A 13,538-nucleotide genomic window follows, 5' to 3' on the forward strand; every position below is an offset into this window, starting at 1 on the left:
TTGCAACTTCCCATAACTTTAAAAGACTTCAGACTATAAAGATTTAAATCGATAAATGCCCAGTATTGAACTTGATATATACACAATTGTTTTTTTGTTTGTTTTTTTCTCTTTTTTAATCACAGTAGCTGATAAAAATGGAGAACCATTACCAAAAGCCATCTTGAGCATATCGTAGAAACACTATAGCATTTGAAAAAATATAGGAATTTAACATAGCAAAAAGCAAAAAATGAGGGTTTTAGTTTCCAGACTTTATGAATATCTGTATGAAAATGTGTGACAGTTGTTAAAATTATGACATCTGCTGCCAGTAATTCGGTCAGGAAGCAAAGCGATGAGACACTCCTAAGATTGTGGATCTACAATCAGAGGAAATTGGCTGGATGATCACAGAACTCCTCTGACCGACTAATGCATTTTAAACTGGCCTCAAACTTCTGTCTGACAAAATAGCCATCATTATGCTAAAATACAGATGACTCTTGTGTCGAACAAAGTACATTTTTGAAATGCTAACATCACCAAGAAAGACATTAAGGTAATATACGGTGCATAATAAACTTCTGAAATGCATTGTATTTATTTCTACAGTACCATTATCTAACTGTCTGTTCCACATTTCATAGCCTGTCATGATGTGATTCATGGAAACTTGTATCTGTGTTATGAGCCATCCTTGGCGTGGTGAACTGTCAGTCACTGTCATGCTGAATTAACTCAGAAAGACAGATTGACTCTGATGTTTGCCACTGATGCAGAGCGTCAACATCTTCAAATTGCAAAGATCTACTGGATTTTCTGGGTGATAAGAGAAAGACCAACTTCACAGATATTTCTGCTTCTCATCTTCTCATTTATGCTTGTAGCTTTCTTTTATATATTTCCTGTTTGTTAGTTTTCAAACCTCTTTTTTATGGCTGTGAACAAATGATTCTGTATCTTATTTACACCAATTTTACACATGAGTTAAAGCTGCTCATGGAATTTCAGAGCTTTTAGAGCAACTGGAACGTCAGCATTTCATCTCAAAACACTGACTGATTTTCTTCCTATTAAATTTTTTAACTTTCGTGGAGGCGAAAGTAATAAAGGTTTGCTTTACATCGCATGCCTGAAATAATTTACACCCACACACACATATATATATTTATTTATTATATTATGAATGCATTTGACAATTGAAAGCTGTTGTAAAGTAATTTCATGATTGCTAAAGTTAATCAGTGTCATTAGCTTGTTAATGCTGCAAAATATTATTGTTTACATAAATCAGCAATGATTTATGTAAGTTATGACCATCTGTCTGATATGAAAAAGGTCTCATATATGTGGCCCAAACAGTCTGACCCAATCCATGCAACACTCTATTATACCTCCCCTTTCTGAAAAGGTTGGGCCTTTCTGGACATGGTTGATTTGATTGAAATCACGAGAATTTAAAGATCAGTTCGATATCGTAACTGAATTGTTGCACGTGTTCGGTTCAGTCCTAATGCCAAGACCAGCAAGGGACTCATCAGTTGGAGCTGGAGTAGCTATTCAACAAAATAAGGCAGCAGAGACCAGCCTTCACTCCTCCTGTGCATGAATGAGACTCAGTCATTCAGGATGCTGTTGCTCAGGCTCACAGCAAAAAAATCTGCAATCATCATTTGGAAATGAATAGTTGCATTTCGAGCAAATAACCAATTGCCTAATAATAATAATAATAATCCCAGTAGGAGATCTACCTGTTCAATATGAGGTCAGATTAAAACCAACTGTGAGCAAAATCTTTAAACCAGTGTATAAATGCTATGATACTTCTTTTGAAGTCTTTGTGTAAAGATTTTTTAACCCCCATCTAGAATAATTTGTCTATTTGAACTGATTTTTACTGTGTGCGTGTACACGGCTCTCTTTTATGTTGTACCTCTACTCGCTGAGGTTGGGGAAATGTGCCATGACTTAAAAGCCTGAAATATCACCATGGATTAAATCTCACAACAATCGCAACACTGCAACTTCTCTGTCATCACAATAAAACTCCTGTTTTATTCTCCTCCTTGCAGACTGAAGAGCTGTCAGACTACATTATCGACTGTCACTCCAAGTTCTGAGAATTGGAAAAAACCTGCTAAAATCTATTAGACCTTTGAGAGAATGTGTTCAAATAAAACTGGCTTATTTTTGTACAGTTGATGTGTCCCTTTGAGCTCAAAGATTTTATGACCATGAATGTAGCAGTCATCATATTCTTCTAAGAAACAGAGTTATTTGAATTATGATCCATAGCGTAACATCAACTGAATAAATCAACAAAGTAAAGTTAAAAAAACTCTTTAAACACTCTTTTAAAAGGTCTTTAGGTTCTGCAGTTATGAATTTTTGGGGGGCTGTCATCTAAAATACAATACAAAATATATTAACCAATATTTGGGTGTAAAACAAAAATAATATATATACAGTTTTCAAGCAGCAATGGTCAAATTTCCTTTATAAAATCACTTGGCTTTAGTAATATAAACATCTACAAGCTTATTTCTGACCACTTCCACTTTCCCAGCTGAATAGAAGGACCCAAAAATGAAATAAAATGAAGTAAATGTATGATAACCGTCATACAACATTCAGTTCTTCACTGGAGGGACAAGATTTTCTGCATCTCCTTTTTGGCTCAGAGGACAAACAGAAAATAACAAAGATTAGAATATAACAAAAAGATGCTCACCTAAACCCCCAGCTACAATGACCCGTCCTCCCAGACATCCAGCTACAAAGTCAGCCCTTTTTTCCCTCATCCGAGATGTCCGGCTGGGTTTGATCCAAATACCTGCCAAAGATGAAGAGATACTGTCAGTCATGAGGAAGGCAATCAGCATGTACCACTCCAAAATTCTGTAAGAAATGAGGTTTAACACAAATATTGGGTCAGATTTGCACACTGGGCTTAGCCGTGTTGCTGTGTTGTTTACTAACAATGACTCTTTTAAACCAACATTTAATTTTTTTTTTCAACAAAAAAACAATTTGGTTCTAAAAAGTAAAAAGTAAAAAAAAATCCACCAAGAAAGAGGCTAGCTTTGATTAGCATTGCAAGCACTTCAGCAAAGTGAACATAGTTTTAACATGTTTTCATTGTCAATGCCATGAAAGTCCATGTTCTCCTACAGTATGCTGCAATAAAATCATGTTTATTTATTACATACCCCAAATAGAAACCTTAAGGGTTGTAACTCTTTTTTTAGGAAAGGGAACAAGAATATTTGAAAGAATGTCAAAACTTGTAGCTTGGGTTTTTAAAGGTATTTGTCTGAACTGCTGCTGTAGCCTTTGGACAAAAAAAAAAAACTAAAAAGAGGACTGCTAAACAAAGGAAGACAGCAGAAGCAACAAGGAAAATAAATGAGGGAGAAAATGCAATATGAAGAAGAAGAAGACCTGCCCCAGGAGCTCCACAGCCCTCTGCTACTCTGCTCCGTTTTCCTTGAAACCCCAAACAGATTAAATTTCTATATTTGGTACCATGACAAGAGGTGACACATCCTCTTTCTAACGGATCTTATTCTCCTTTGCTAAGAGACTTGGAGCTGCAAATGTGCACAAACTCATTAAAACACATGAACAAATGTCATTAAGGATAGCGTTATAATTAATTGTGTTAATTCAAAACACGAGATTTGATCTGATGTTTAATACTGTGGTAGACCCACAATGCTGCAGCTTCTTTCTCCACTCAGACATTACTGACATGATCCTTTACTTCACACACATTTGAACTCTTACAGTATCCACTCGTAAGTGGAAACTGTGACTTTACTCCGTTGTAACTGAAACAATTAGAATTTCATTTTATTTCATTAGTTTTGTTTGTTTTATTTTGCTAAAGGATGTTGCATGTCAGATAGAGATTAGTTTCATGCCGTTTGTGGACCTCGGACCATATTCTGTCTATACATGCCACAGATTTGATAAAAAACAAACAAATAAATAAATTAAAAAATTATAAAATATGTTTTATGAAAAGCTGAAGTGTTTTTAGGTGTAGTACTACTAATCACCTCTAGAGGTGGACTCCAAAACCAAAAAAAAGTTTGTTTTTTACCTCAAGAAGTACAATACATTTGTACATTTACAATTTCAAGATTTAAGCTTTCTGGTCTAAAAATAATCCAACAATATATTTTGACCCAAAATAATATATTTTTACCATTTTAAGTTTATAGTATACTGGTATTCATTAGGATATTTATAACAGCGCCACCTATTTTCTCAAAATGTGACTTTAAAAATCAAGCAATCAGTGAGATTTAAAAGCCAAACTTTTATATTTTGGGTGCTTCAACTGAGCAGACCTCATACAGTCAGACTATGCAAAGACCTAACATTAATAGTAAGAGTAATATTTTATCAGTACAGCTGTCAAAACCATGATGTCAGCCACAGTCAGAGAGCCAGTTTAAGCCAGAAAATGTGCAGATAATTGCATCAGTGAAGGAGCAGCACAGTCTATGACCTTGGCTTTAACTGCATTACAGAACACAGTAAAGAGACGTCATCGGGTCTTATTTTTAGGTGACACCTTTTATTTACTGCCTGTGGGCTCGTTACGGGACATCCAAGATTTTTTATTATTTATCCATAATCAGGAACTTATTTTCTTTTATTGTTTTTTCTTCAAGGTTATGTGGAAAGTGTGAAGCAAATAAAACAGTTTCTCAAAAGTCATTTTCATGCTCTTCAACACCGAACCATGCAGGCTGACTTGGAAAGCCTCCCGTGGAAGTGTTAAAGGTACAAAGGTCGTCTCAGATTAATCTAAAGGAGTCACAGAGAACACTGCTCCTGGGAGAAGCATCCTGGAAGTATTAGTGAAAGAAAAGGTGGATGAAACACATATTTTTAGGCAGGAAAAGCCTTTCTATGACTTTATCTAAAAAGTACAAGCCACAAACAAGGTATATAAAGCTACTATAGCAGGGGTGGGCAATCCTGGTCCTCGAGGGCCACTATCCTGCATGTTTTACTTCTTTCCTTACTCCAAGTCACCTGATTCAGAGGTTAAATCACCTCTTCATGTTCTGCGGAAGCCTGTTAATCACCCATTGATTCAAATCAGGTGTTGGAGCAGAGAAACAAGTAAAACCTGCAGGATAGTGGCGCTCAAGGACCAGGACTGCACACCCCTGTACTAGAGACTGGAAAGACTGAAAGTTTACAAAACAATAATCTGTTTTTCTTTGTTAAGTTTTTTTTTCTTCTTTAAACCAGTTTCTGAACTGCTCACAACTTTCTTGTATGCATCACTACCCAGGAGAATTAAAAGAAAGCATCCTATTGTTGGAAAATTCCATTTTTCCTCATTCCTGTTATTGGGTATTAACAAAAGAGGAGAAAAGCAATCCTGAAATGAAAGAATTAACAAGTTTTCAAATGAGGTCCTTCACCCTCAGAAACTCGTTAAAATTAGAAGACTTGATTTCCTATAAACTGTGAAAAGTCTTGTGGGAGACGCATTTTTTTTCAAGATAGTACAAACGTGTTTTGGTGCTTGCTGTAGGGAAGTGACAGAGTTGCAGTGCAGCTAAATGTTAATCTCTGTGTCAGAGAAGGGGGAAGGGAGAGCCACCAGCAGCTCTCTAATAGATATGCTGCCTGCAACAGATCAGCTATTCAGCCGTGGAAAATGGAGAGGCCAGATAGCATGCAAATACCACCAAAATATATGTGGAGAGGAGATGGGAGCTGAGCTTTTAAACAAGCATGCAGGCTTGTAACTTACGCTGTTCTCTTCTCTGTGCTGTTTGTAGGGAAATTGGCAGAAAAAGAGACAACTCTTGATTGCTTGGCTTCTCAGCTATCTTTGCATAAAAGCTCCAAATTCTTCTGTTTATTAGGAATTAGTTTTGATTCACTGATGAGGAAACTCCAAGGTGAAAATCTATACCTTAGTGCCTTAAAACGCAAGGAAAAACATTACAGGTAATCAATATATATTTAATTAAAATCCTGTCGAATTGAAAAAGCTTTCAAAATATTTGAACCGTTTTTATTGCCCACCGCTGAAGCCAAAAAGGCGATAATGTTTTTGCTTGTGCCTCTATGTGTGTATTTGCTGAGTGTGTGTGTTCGTTTGTCTGTAGCATTAGCAAAATATTTCATGAACCAGCAAATGGATTTTAATGAAACTCTCAAAAAGTAATGATGTAATGAACATCTACAACTGATCAACCTGGCTGCCACAGCTAATCAAACTTAGCCTCCCCCAAAATGTCTATATCTCAGCCAATTTTACGCATATTGAGCTAAAATTTGGTGTGGTAGTAGCTGAGATTCATCCCCATCACAAACTTCAAGCACTACACATTGCACAGATTGACTGCTTTAATCATTGGCATCAACATTTGTCTGTTAGGTGTTGTCTGTCGATATGAATATGTTTTTTTATGAACACTAATTCTGATTTTTGTGTTGCTCTCTGTCAGTAAATCTGAACATCCTGTTTCCTGTTCCAGATCCTACATTTGAAACACATTGTTGAAATCTATAAAAATGCTAAATATGTAGAAATGACAAATGAGTTTTGCTCACCTTTATAAAAAAATCAATCTATGTGACAGAGAAATGCTTTGTGTTTTTGAGAAGAGGTGATCCCTCTGTGTCTCACCTACACTGCTTCTCCTGAAGCTTGTCAGGCAGAGCAACCCAAACCATTCTCCCATGAAAAAAAGGAAAACAGAAAAACAGAATCAACTGCAACATTTTTCTCTGCCATTTTAACCTACAAGAGGAAAGATGAGTCACTTCAAGGAGGAACTGCTGCCATTTGTCAGCACAAATTAATGATTCTTTTCCTCCAGCCGACGACAAAGTTTTGGGGAGAGAAACAAGGCAGTGATTTACTTTGGCTGATATTGTTGGACCAACTGGCTGCTGTGGCTGCTCTCATACACAAGGTCTGTGGTGGAGCATGCAGGGAGGTGATTTGAGTGGCATTTGGGGCAGATACATGTCTAGTGGACTCAGCTGGAAGAGAGGAGAGGGTGTTTATTTAAAGCTCAGAATCAATCCCGTTCTCTCTCCAGTTTCACAGACATTTCACTCTGTCCCCATGACTCTGCTGAATAGGACTAACACATACCTTTAGCAACCAGCACTGCTCACACATACAGTGTTGACAAAAATGTCCAAATTCATGCTTATGCATGCAAACACACAGATAGGCAAATGGTGACATGCATGGAAGTAATATCACCGATGCATACGAAAGCTCTACATCGGGCAGAGTAACAACACGTGTCAGCCTCTTTCCAAATGCCATCACAAGGGGGAAATTGGAAGATGCCAGGAAGGAAATAAGGTGGTAATGACAGCTGCCTCCCTCCAGGAAACCAATCAGATAAATGTCAAAGTACTCCCAGTCAGAAATCAGACATCTACACTGGATGCGATCACAGCCAATAAACAGATCCAGACATTAGTTAGCGAACAATTTATTTTATAAAACTGCAAAAAGTGTTTGCTATTACTCTTATCGGCAAATAATGTGACCACGGTTCTAAAGACCAGACAACAAAAACTTATCCCAACAGATGTGATACTAAAGAAAGTTAGAAAGTCTCTCCAGACCCGAAAGTATGAGCTGCAATAACTGGACTGTGGCCTGATAATCTCCAGGGACTGGAAACATTTGTTCACAGTACAGAAACTGACAGCTAACAGCTTGGGAGAGATATAAACCCTATATCAACCGCTTGGTTTTATTTAGAACTAAACAATTTTGAAACTTTGGATATATTTCAAGAAAAAAAACTATCTTAGCAGCTCTCCATGGGTCATCCATCTTAACCACACCAACACTTTGCCTTTCTGTCAGGATAGTGTAGAATAGCAATATTTATTTTTCTTCTTTCTTTTTTGCAAAAGTAGGGTAAGCAAAGTGAAATTATATACTACCATTATTATCTAATACATCAGATTAAAGTCATGGAACATTACCAAGCATGACCACCTTTCACTAAACATGACTAAACCCAGCCAAACAGAAAGTGAAACAAAAAAAATCATCAATGCAGTTTTGTTTTGAACTCTGGTTTCCAAATTTAAAGGTTTCTTTATCGTCACTGTATCTGCATATCTACAATGACATTTGGTGTGATCTAAAATTGAAACAATACAGCTTTTATTTCAAATAATGAATAATATAAAATAAAAATACAAAAAATTATTTCCACAGCATCTAGCAGAAACCACTCATTTGCATCTCATACATGAAATGCACACATACCACATAGACCCATCCCCACTCATTCATGCTCACATACAACCACTAAACCTCGATGCACATGCTGCCTGTTCACATATATCAGACAGTTATTGCATAAGGGGTTTTGTAATATCATCACTCTACTTCACAACCTTTATGAGCACTGTGTTGTCAGCCTAGAAGGAACCAATCTTAGACTGACAGACAATTCAAATCCTTAAATCGTCGAGGGCCAGTGAATATGGTTACCAACACCAAAGAAAACTGTGGTTTAGAGGGTAAAGTAGTCATCCTCCAACTGGAAGTTAAGGCTTTAATCCGTTTGACCCAATTATGCTCACTGTGTGAGTTCACACTTCACAAGAACTAGAACTGGTTCAAAAGTTCAATTCATGTTCATAGTTCAACACTTCAAGGTTCCGACATGAAGTAGTTTGTGTTCATTTCTCAAATTTTAGGGAAAAACCTTTTTGAAAAGTAGTTCAGTTTCTACTTTAATAAAATCCTAAGTTTATTCTGAATTTTATCCGACAAAACATCCACTTATATAAATTAACGATGACATTTGTCCTGTTAGTTTGGCAACTTGCATAAATGTGACTGAGTGTGTGAAAGTTCAACTTCTTTTTTAATTTATCAAACCATTCAGTGTCAAGTGGTGTCATCCTGAAGAAGCCCATTGACATTATGTCTCAGGGTAAACACTTGACAATCTTTTGTATCGCTTGAAGTAACAAATAATAATTATGTAAATTTAAATTGGATTTTAAAGTTCTCCATATAGTAACAAAGCAACAGAACCTCCTCAGTGTGTTGGTCATAGGTGCAACATTTTACTTCATTTCTTGCCTGTAGTTTAAATGCACAACAGGTTTATTTTTTTAAAAGCCAACACATTACATTACATTTCCCTTACATTTGTCCTCATAAATATCCTCCTGCAAATGTGTAAATGTATTCAAAGAAAACATACAGTTAAAGCAGAGCTGAAAAATGACTCACATTACTGGAATACAATTTTGCATTATCTCATCTACAAAGTCATACGTTCTCATTACAGTGTCCAACAATCAGAGCAGCAGTAAACTCAGTGTGTGACTCATCAGAAAAAGTGTTTGCAGAATGAAGAGGAATGTTTGTGACATTTCCAAGGTGTTAAAAATGAGGTTAATCACAGTCAGAAGGGCTTCCCTGCTCCGACATCCTTGGCTGGGTTACATTGGTGTTTAGAGCGAACACAGAGCCGTCCCCATATGGTCGAATGGATCTGCATCTGCTGGCTGACAAGACCGATGATGAATCTACACCGACCTGCACATGCGGGCCAGAACAAACTTCATCAGGGTGATGTGAGGAGACGAGGGGCGCTTTTAAGATGTCAGCAATCATTTGGTTTGTAATGGTAAATATTATACATGCACATAAAAACAGATGTTTAAATATCATGCTGTAAAATGCTGTTGGGGAGGCAGACCAACATTCCCAGAGCAGGTCAAAGCTGAGGCAGACTGCTGCTGCAGCGAAATGTTACAGCTGCTAAACAGGACTGACTTACTTACAAAACATTATGTTGAAAAATAAAAGGAAATCAATAAAAATTTAAATTCTTTGAAACACTTGAAGCATTATTTTATATTTGTTTTGTTGTTGGTTTCTCTTTGGTATGTCAGATCGATATATGTAATCAAAGAGCATTTTGAATCTGACTTAAAATGAGAGTTATCTGCAGCATTTAGAGTATTTTTGTTGTGTGCAAAACTCTGGAACAAATGTAAACATCTTAACTAAATTTTATGGGCTAAATAAAAAATTAGTTGCACAGAAAATTAAAAAACCAAGAAGTTTGTACCTAATCTTCTGCTCTTAATCTCTCTGTAGGTATTAATTCTTAATACTTACAAAGAAATAATTAATATTAATAATAATTCCTATTACATTTTTAGAACTATTTTAAAAACCTTTTTTCTTGGTTAAATAGGGGCCAGCAGTGGTTAAAGCTGTTGCCTCAGAACGAGAAGGTTGCAGGTTCACCTCCTGCCTGGGGCCTTTCTGTGTTCTCCCCCTCTCACAGAACAAAGACATACATGTTAGGTTAATTGATAACTCTAACCTGGAGTTAGAGTTAGAGGCGTGAGTGAGCGTGTGAGTGGTTGTTTGTCTCAGACTTCCAACCTGTCCAGGGTGTACCTCGCATTTCAAACAGTGACTGCTGGACATCGGCACCAGCTCCCCCGTGACCATGGACAGAGAAGCGGGTAAAGAAAATGTATGGATGAATGGTTAAATAGGTTTCCAGCTGGATCTTCTGGTGTGACACAAACAAGCAAATTTGTTGTTTGTATGTGTTCCACGCTATGCAACTGAATCTGCATACGAGACACAACTAATCACATCCACTCACTGAGCCACAAACACACCTTGTTATCGTTCACCATGAGGCAGTTGCTGCAGTGCAGGTTGGATGAATAGCACTCTAGAATTGATTACAAGAATCGATACTCTAATCCGCAACCCCTGAAGCCTTACAAAGACAAAATGTGCAAAGCAAAGGAAAAAAGTTTACAGCTTACAGAACTTAAACTCCTTCGATGTGCAGTGACGGTATTATGTGTTACATGAAAACCTGCCGAGTTTCTGCTGCCCACACGCCAGTGTTTACCTGCTGAATGAGAAAGGATATTACCAGACTTATTCTGAAGCTGATCCTGGACAAAGTGATTATTGCAGCTCAGTTTTATCCAGCAGGGCTTTAGGGGGCACTCTGGATCAAAATAGCAAGGAGAGGAAGACACAGGCTGCAGGTTTTTATGAGGTATGCTAATGAGCATCTTTGGCTTCTGAGTAATCTTATAAATATTCATGTTTTTGTGGGCGGCACTTGTACTACATAGAATAGAAACCTTTAATCTTCAAGCAAGTGGACTGTGGAGGAAATAAAGAACGAAATGGGCACATTTGGATAATGACAAAATGAGTACGCTTCTCAAAATACAGCCAGGAAAAAGTGCTGTTCATCTTCATTTTTTAGCCTAACTTCATTACTTCGACCTAAAATTAAGTTGTCATGACAACATCTAAGTGTCTTACATTAAAAGCGTTGCCACAATACAGTTATATATGTTTATGTAAAAAAGGGTAATTTAAGCCATGACAACATGATAACATTTTATTTTACTTGTGAAAGCAAATATTTTATCTGTTTTGAAATCATGGCACCTTAAAAAGGTAACAGACTAAAAAAGAAGTCTGGTAAAATTGAAATTTTGATGTAATTTACTCACATTAATAGAGACGTAGAAAAATGAGGCATACATTCATGTTTATGACAACTGATTAGATGATTACGGCCACCATACGGGTCAGCTGTAAAACTTCTCTGGTGCCAAGGACGCAGGGTTCTCTTAAATATACCAAGCTCTAAAGAGCTTTTCAAGACCTTCGGAGAGAGAAAAGGGTCAAGGATGTTTATGAGCTTTTGAAAAAATCTATTAAGCTCTCAGAATTATGTGAAACTGAAGAGCACTTGAAGAGTACTTGAAGAGCACATCCTTTACCAAGGCCAATGTTCGATGTCAGAGGGTTAAAGAGAGTAATACAGACGAGCAGTAAATTTTACTGGTCTGTCTGTCACGAACAATGTGACTGCATGGTGACAACCATGTTACTTGTAACACGAGTGTAATGTTTTACCTATCCGTGCAGAAACTTGTGATTGATTTGTTGTTTTGAATCCTCATTTTTGGAGGATATATGCAGAGCAGCTGCAAACAACATCAATTTTTTAATCTCTGATTAAAAATCTAAAAGACAAATACTTAAAACTTATTTCTTTTTACTAAAACTATGTATACACAAAGTCAAAAATGTTAAGCCAAGTTATTTTCCACCACTGTGAATATGTTTTCTTTTATTAGGCAGAAATCAATGTTAAAACTTTAATTATCTCTAATTATTTTGTATAAAAGCATTCCATCACAATGAAACAGTATATTTTCCTTAAATAAAGGGCAAGGTTTCTATTCACAAAAACTGCTTAAAGTACCTCAGAGTCTTTAAAACAGGTAGCCATTTAATTTAAGGGATTTTTTGTCATTTGTCATAGTGCTTTTGGTACAATGCCTTCAAATGATGCCTCTTCACCAAGCGTTTCCCATCAACGCTAATCTTTAAATATTGTGGAAAACATTTGTTTTTTCTCCTCTGAAACTTGCTGTGAGTAAATTAAATATGTTATACATGTTTTCAAGTAAACAATGTTTATATACCTGGCATCAAATTTTAACACTATCTTGGTCTTAGATTACTTTAATTAACAAACTATCTCAAAACCTGCTTGCAAATGTAAAAAACAGTAAACATAATTTGGCCTCCATTCGATTAGAAAAGACAGTTTTTTGTGAATGTCTGCACATTGGATCAGCGATTACAAATTCACTGAAATCTCTTCAGCTATAATGAGTCATGCATTTTGTCCGAGTCCTTGACTTTTTCAGCCCTGGACAAACATCAATTCACACAGCTTTGCATTGTGCGGTTTGAAAAGAGCAAAAGCAGCACACACTGGGAAGACGGACATCACAGCGACAACATTCCAAACTGCAGGAGAAAAGAAATAAAGGAAAAAAAAAAGAATTCAATATCCAAACATCAAATCTTGAAACCTGTCAGAGCGGTACACAGAGGATTTTTCAAGGGAGAGTGTAAACATGACAAGAGGATGATTCAGAGAAAAAACAGGTCTGTGCTTCAAAAGGTCTACCAAGAGTTGGTGGGATTTAAGTCATCACTCGAGACCTCCGTGGTGAGGAAGAATTCCTCTGATTTGCACATCATAATTATTCTGCAGACCCTGCTCTAATAGAACAAGACAAAATCAGCAGGACGTCTGGTACATTTTACTAAAAGTCTGTGAAATCAGAGTGTTATACCAGCATTGGACCTGGCTTAATAACCAGTGACACCACAAAGAGAGAGGTCTGGGAGGCAGTGATCAACCCTAAAAACTTGATAATTAGGGACAACAGGTCCAAGTTGAACAGAATAAACAACTAGGTGCAGAAAGCTTTTGACCTCATATGAGATTAAATGAGGTTTAATATATGATTTTTTTTATAAATACAAATATGAAAGAGAAGTAAATAGGATTAGCTAAAATAAGGGGTTGGGGACTTTTTGCCCAGGGCTAGGGTTGGGGTCTCCTCAGGGTTTGAACGGTTGGGGCCTTTTGGCCCAGGGCTAGGGTTAGGGTCTCCTCAGGGTTTGAACGGTTGGGGCCTTTTGACCTAGGGCT

General features: G+C 36.9%; 2 protein-coding genes across 2 annotated transcripts in view; both read right to left on the minus strand.

The window, feature by feature from the left end:
• The window catches only part of zgc:103759 (U8 snoRNA-decapping enzyme), a 576,073-nt gene that overhangs the window by 200,835 nt on the left and 361,700 nt on the right, over positions 1–13,538 (minus strand). The gene's annotated exons all lie outside the window — the stretch shown is intronic.
• Positions 1–13,538, minus strand: part of LOC108233037 (kelch domain-containing protein 8B) — a 149,177-nt gene that overhangs the window by 4,915 nt on the left and 130,724 nt on the right. The window contains exon 5 of the mRNA XM_017411203.3: positions 2,714–2,815. Coding sequence (XP_017266692.1) covers positions 2,714–2,815 — 102 coding nt within the window. The remainder of the gene's footprint in view (positions 1–2,713; positions 2,816–13,538) is intronic.

The sequence above is a fragment of the Kryptolebias marmoratus genome, linkage group LG8 (assembly GCF_001649575.2).
Source record: "Kryptolebias marmoratus isolate JLee-2015 linkage group LG8, ASM164957v2, whole genome shotgun sequence".
In the NCBI taxonomy this organism is placed as follows: Eukaryota; Metazoa; Chordata; class Actinopteri; order Cyprinodontiformes; family Rivulidae; genus Kryptolebias; species Kryptolebias marmoratus.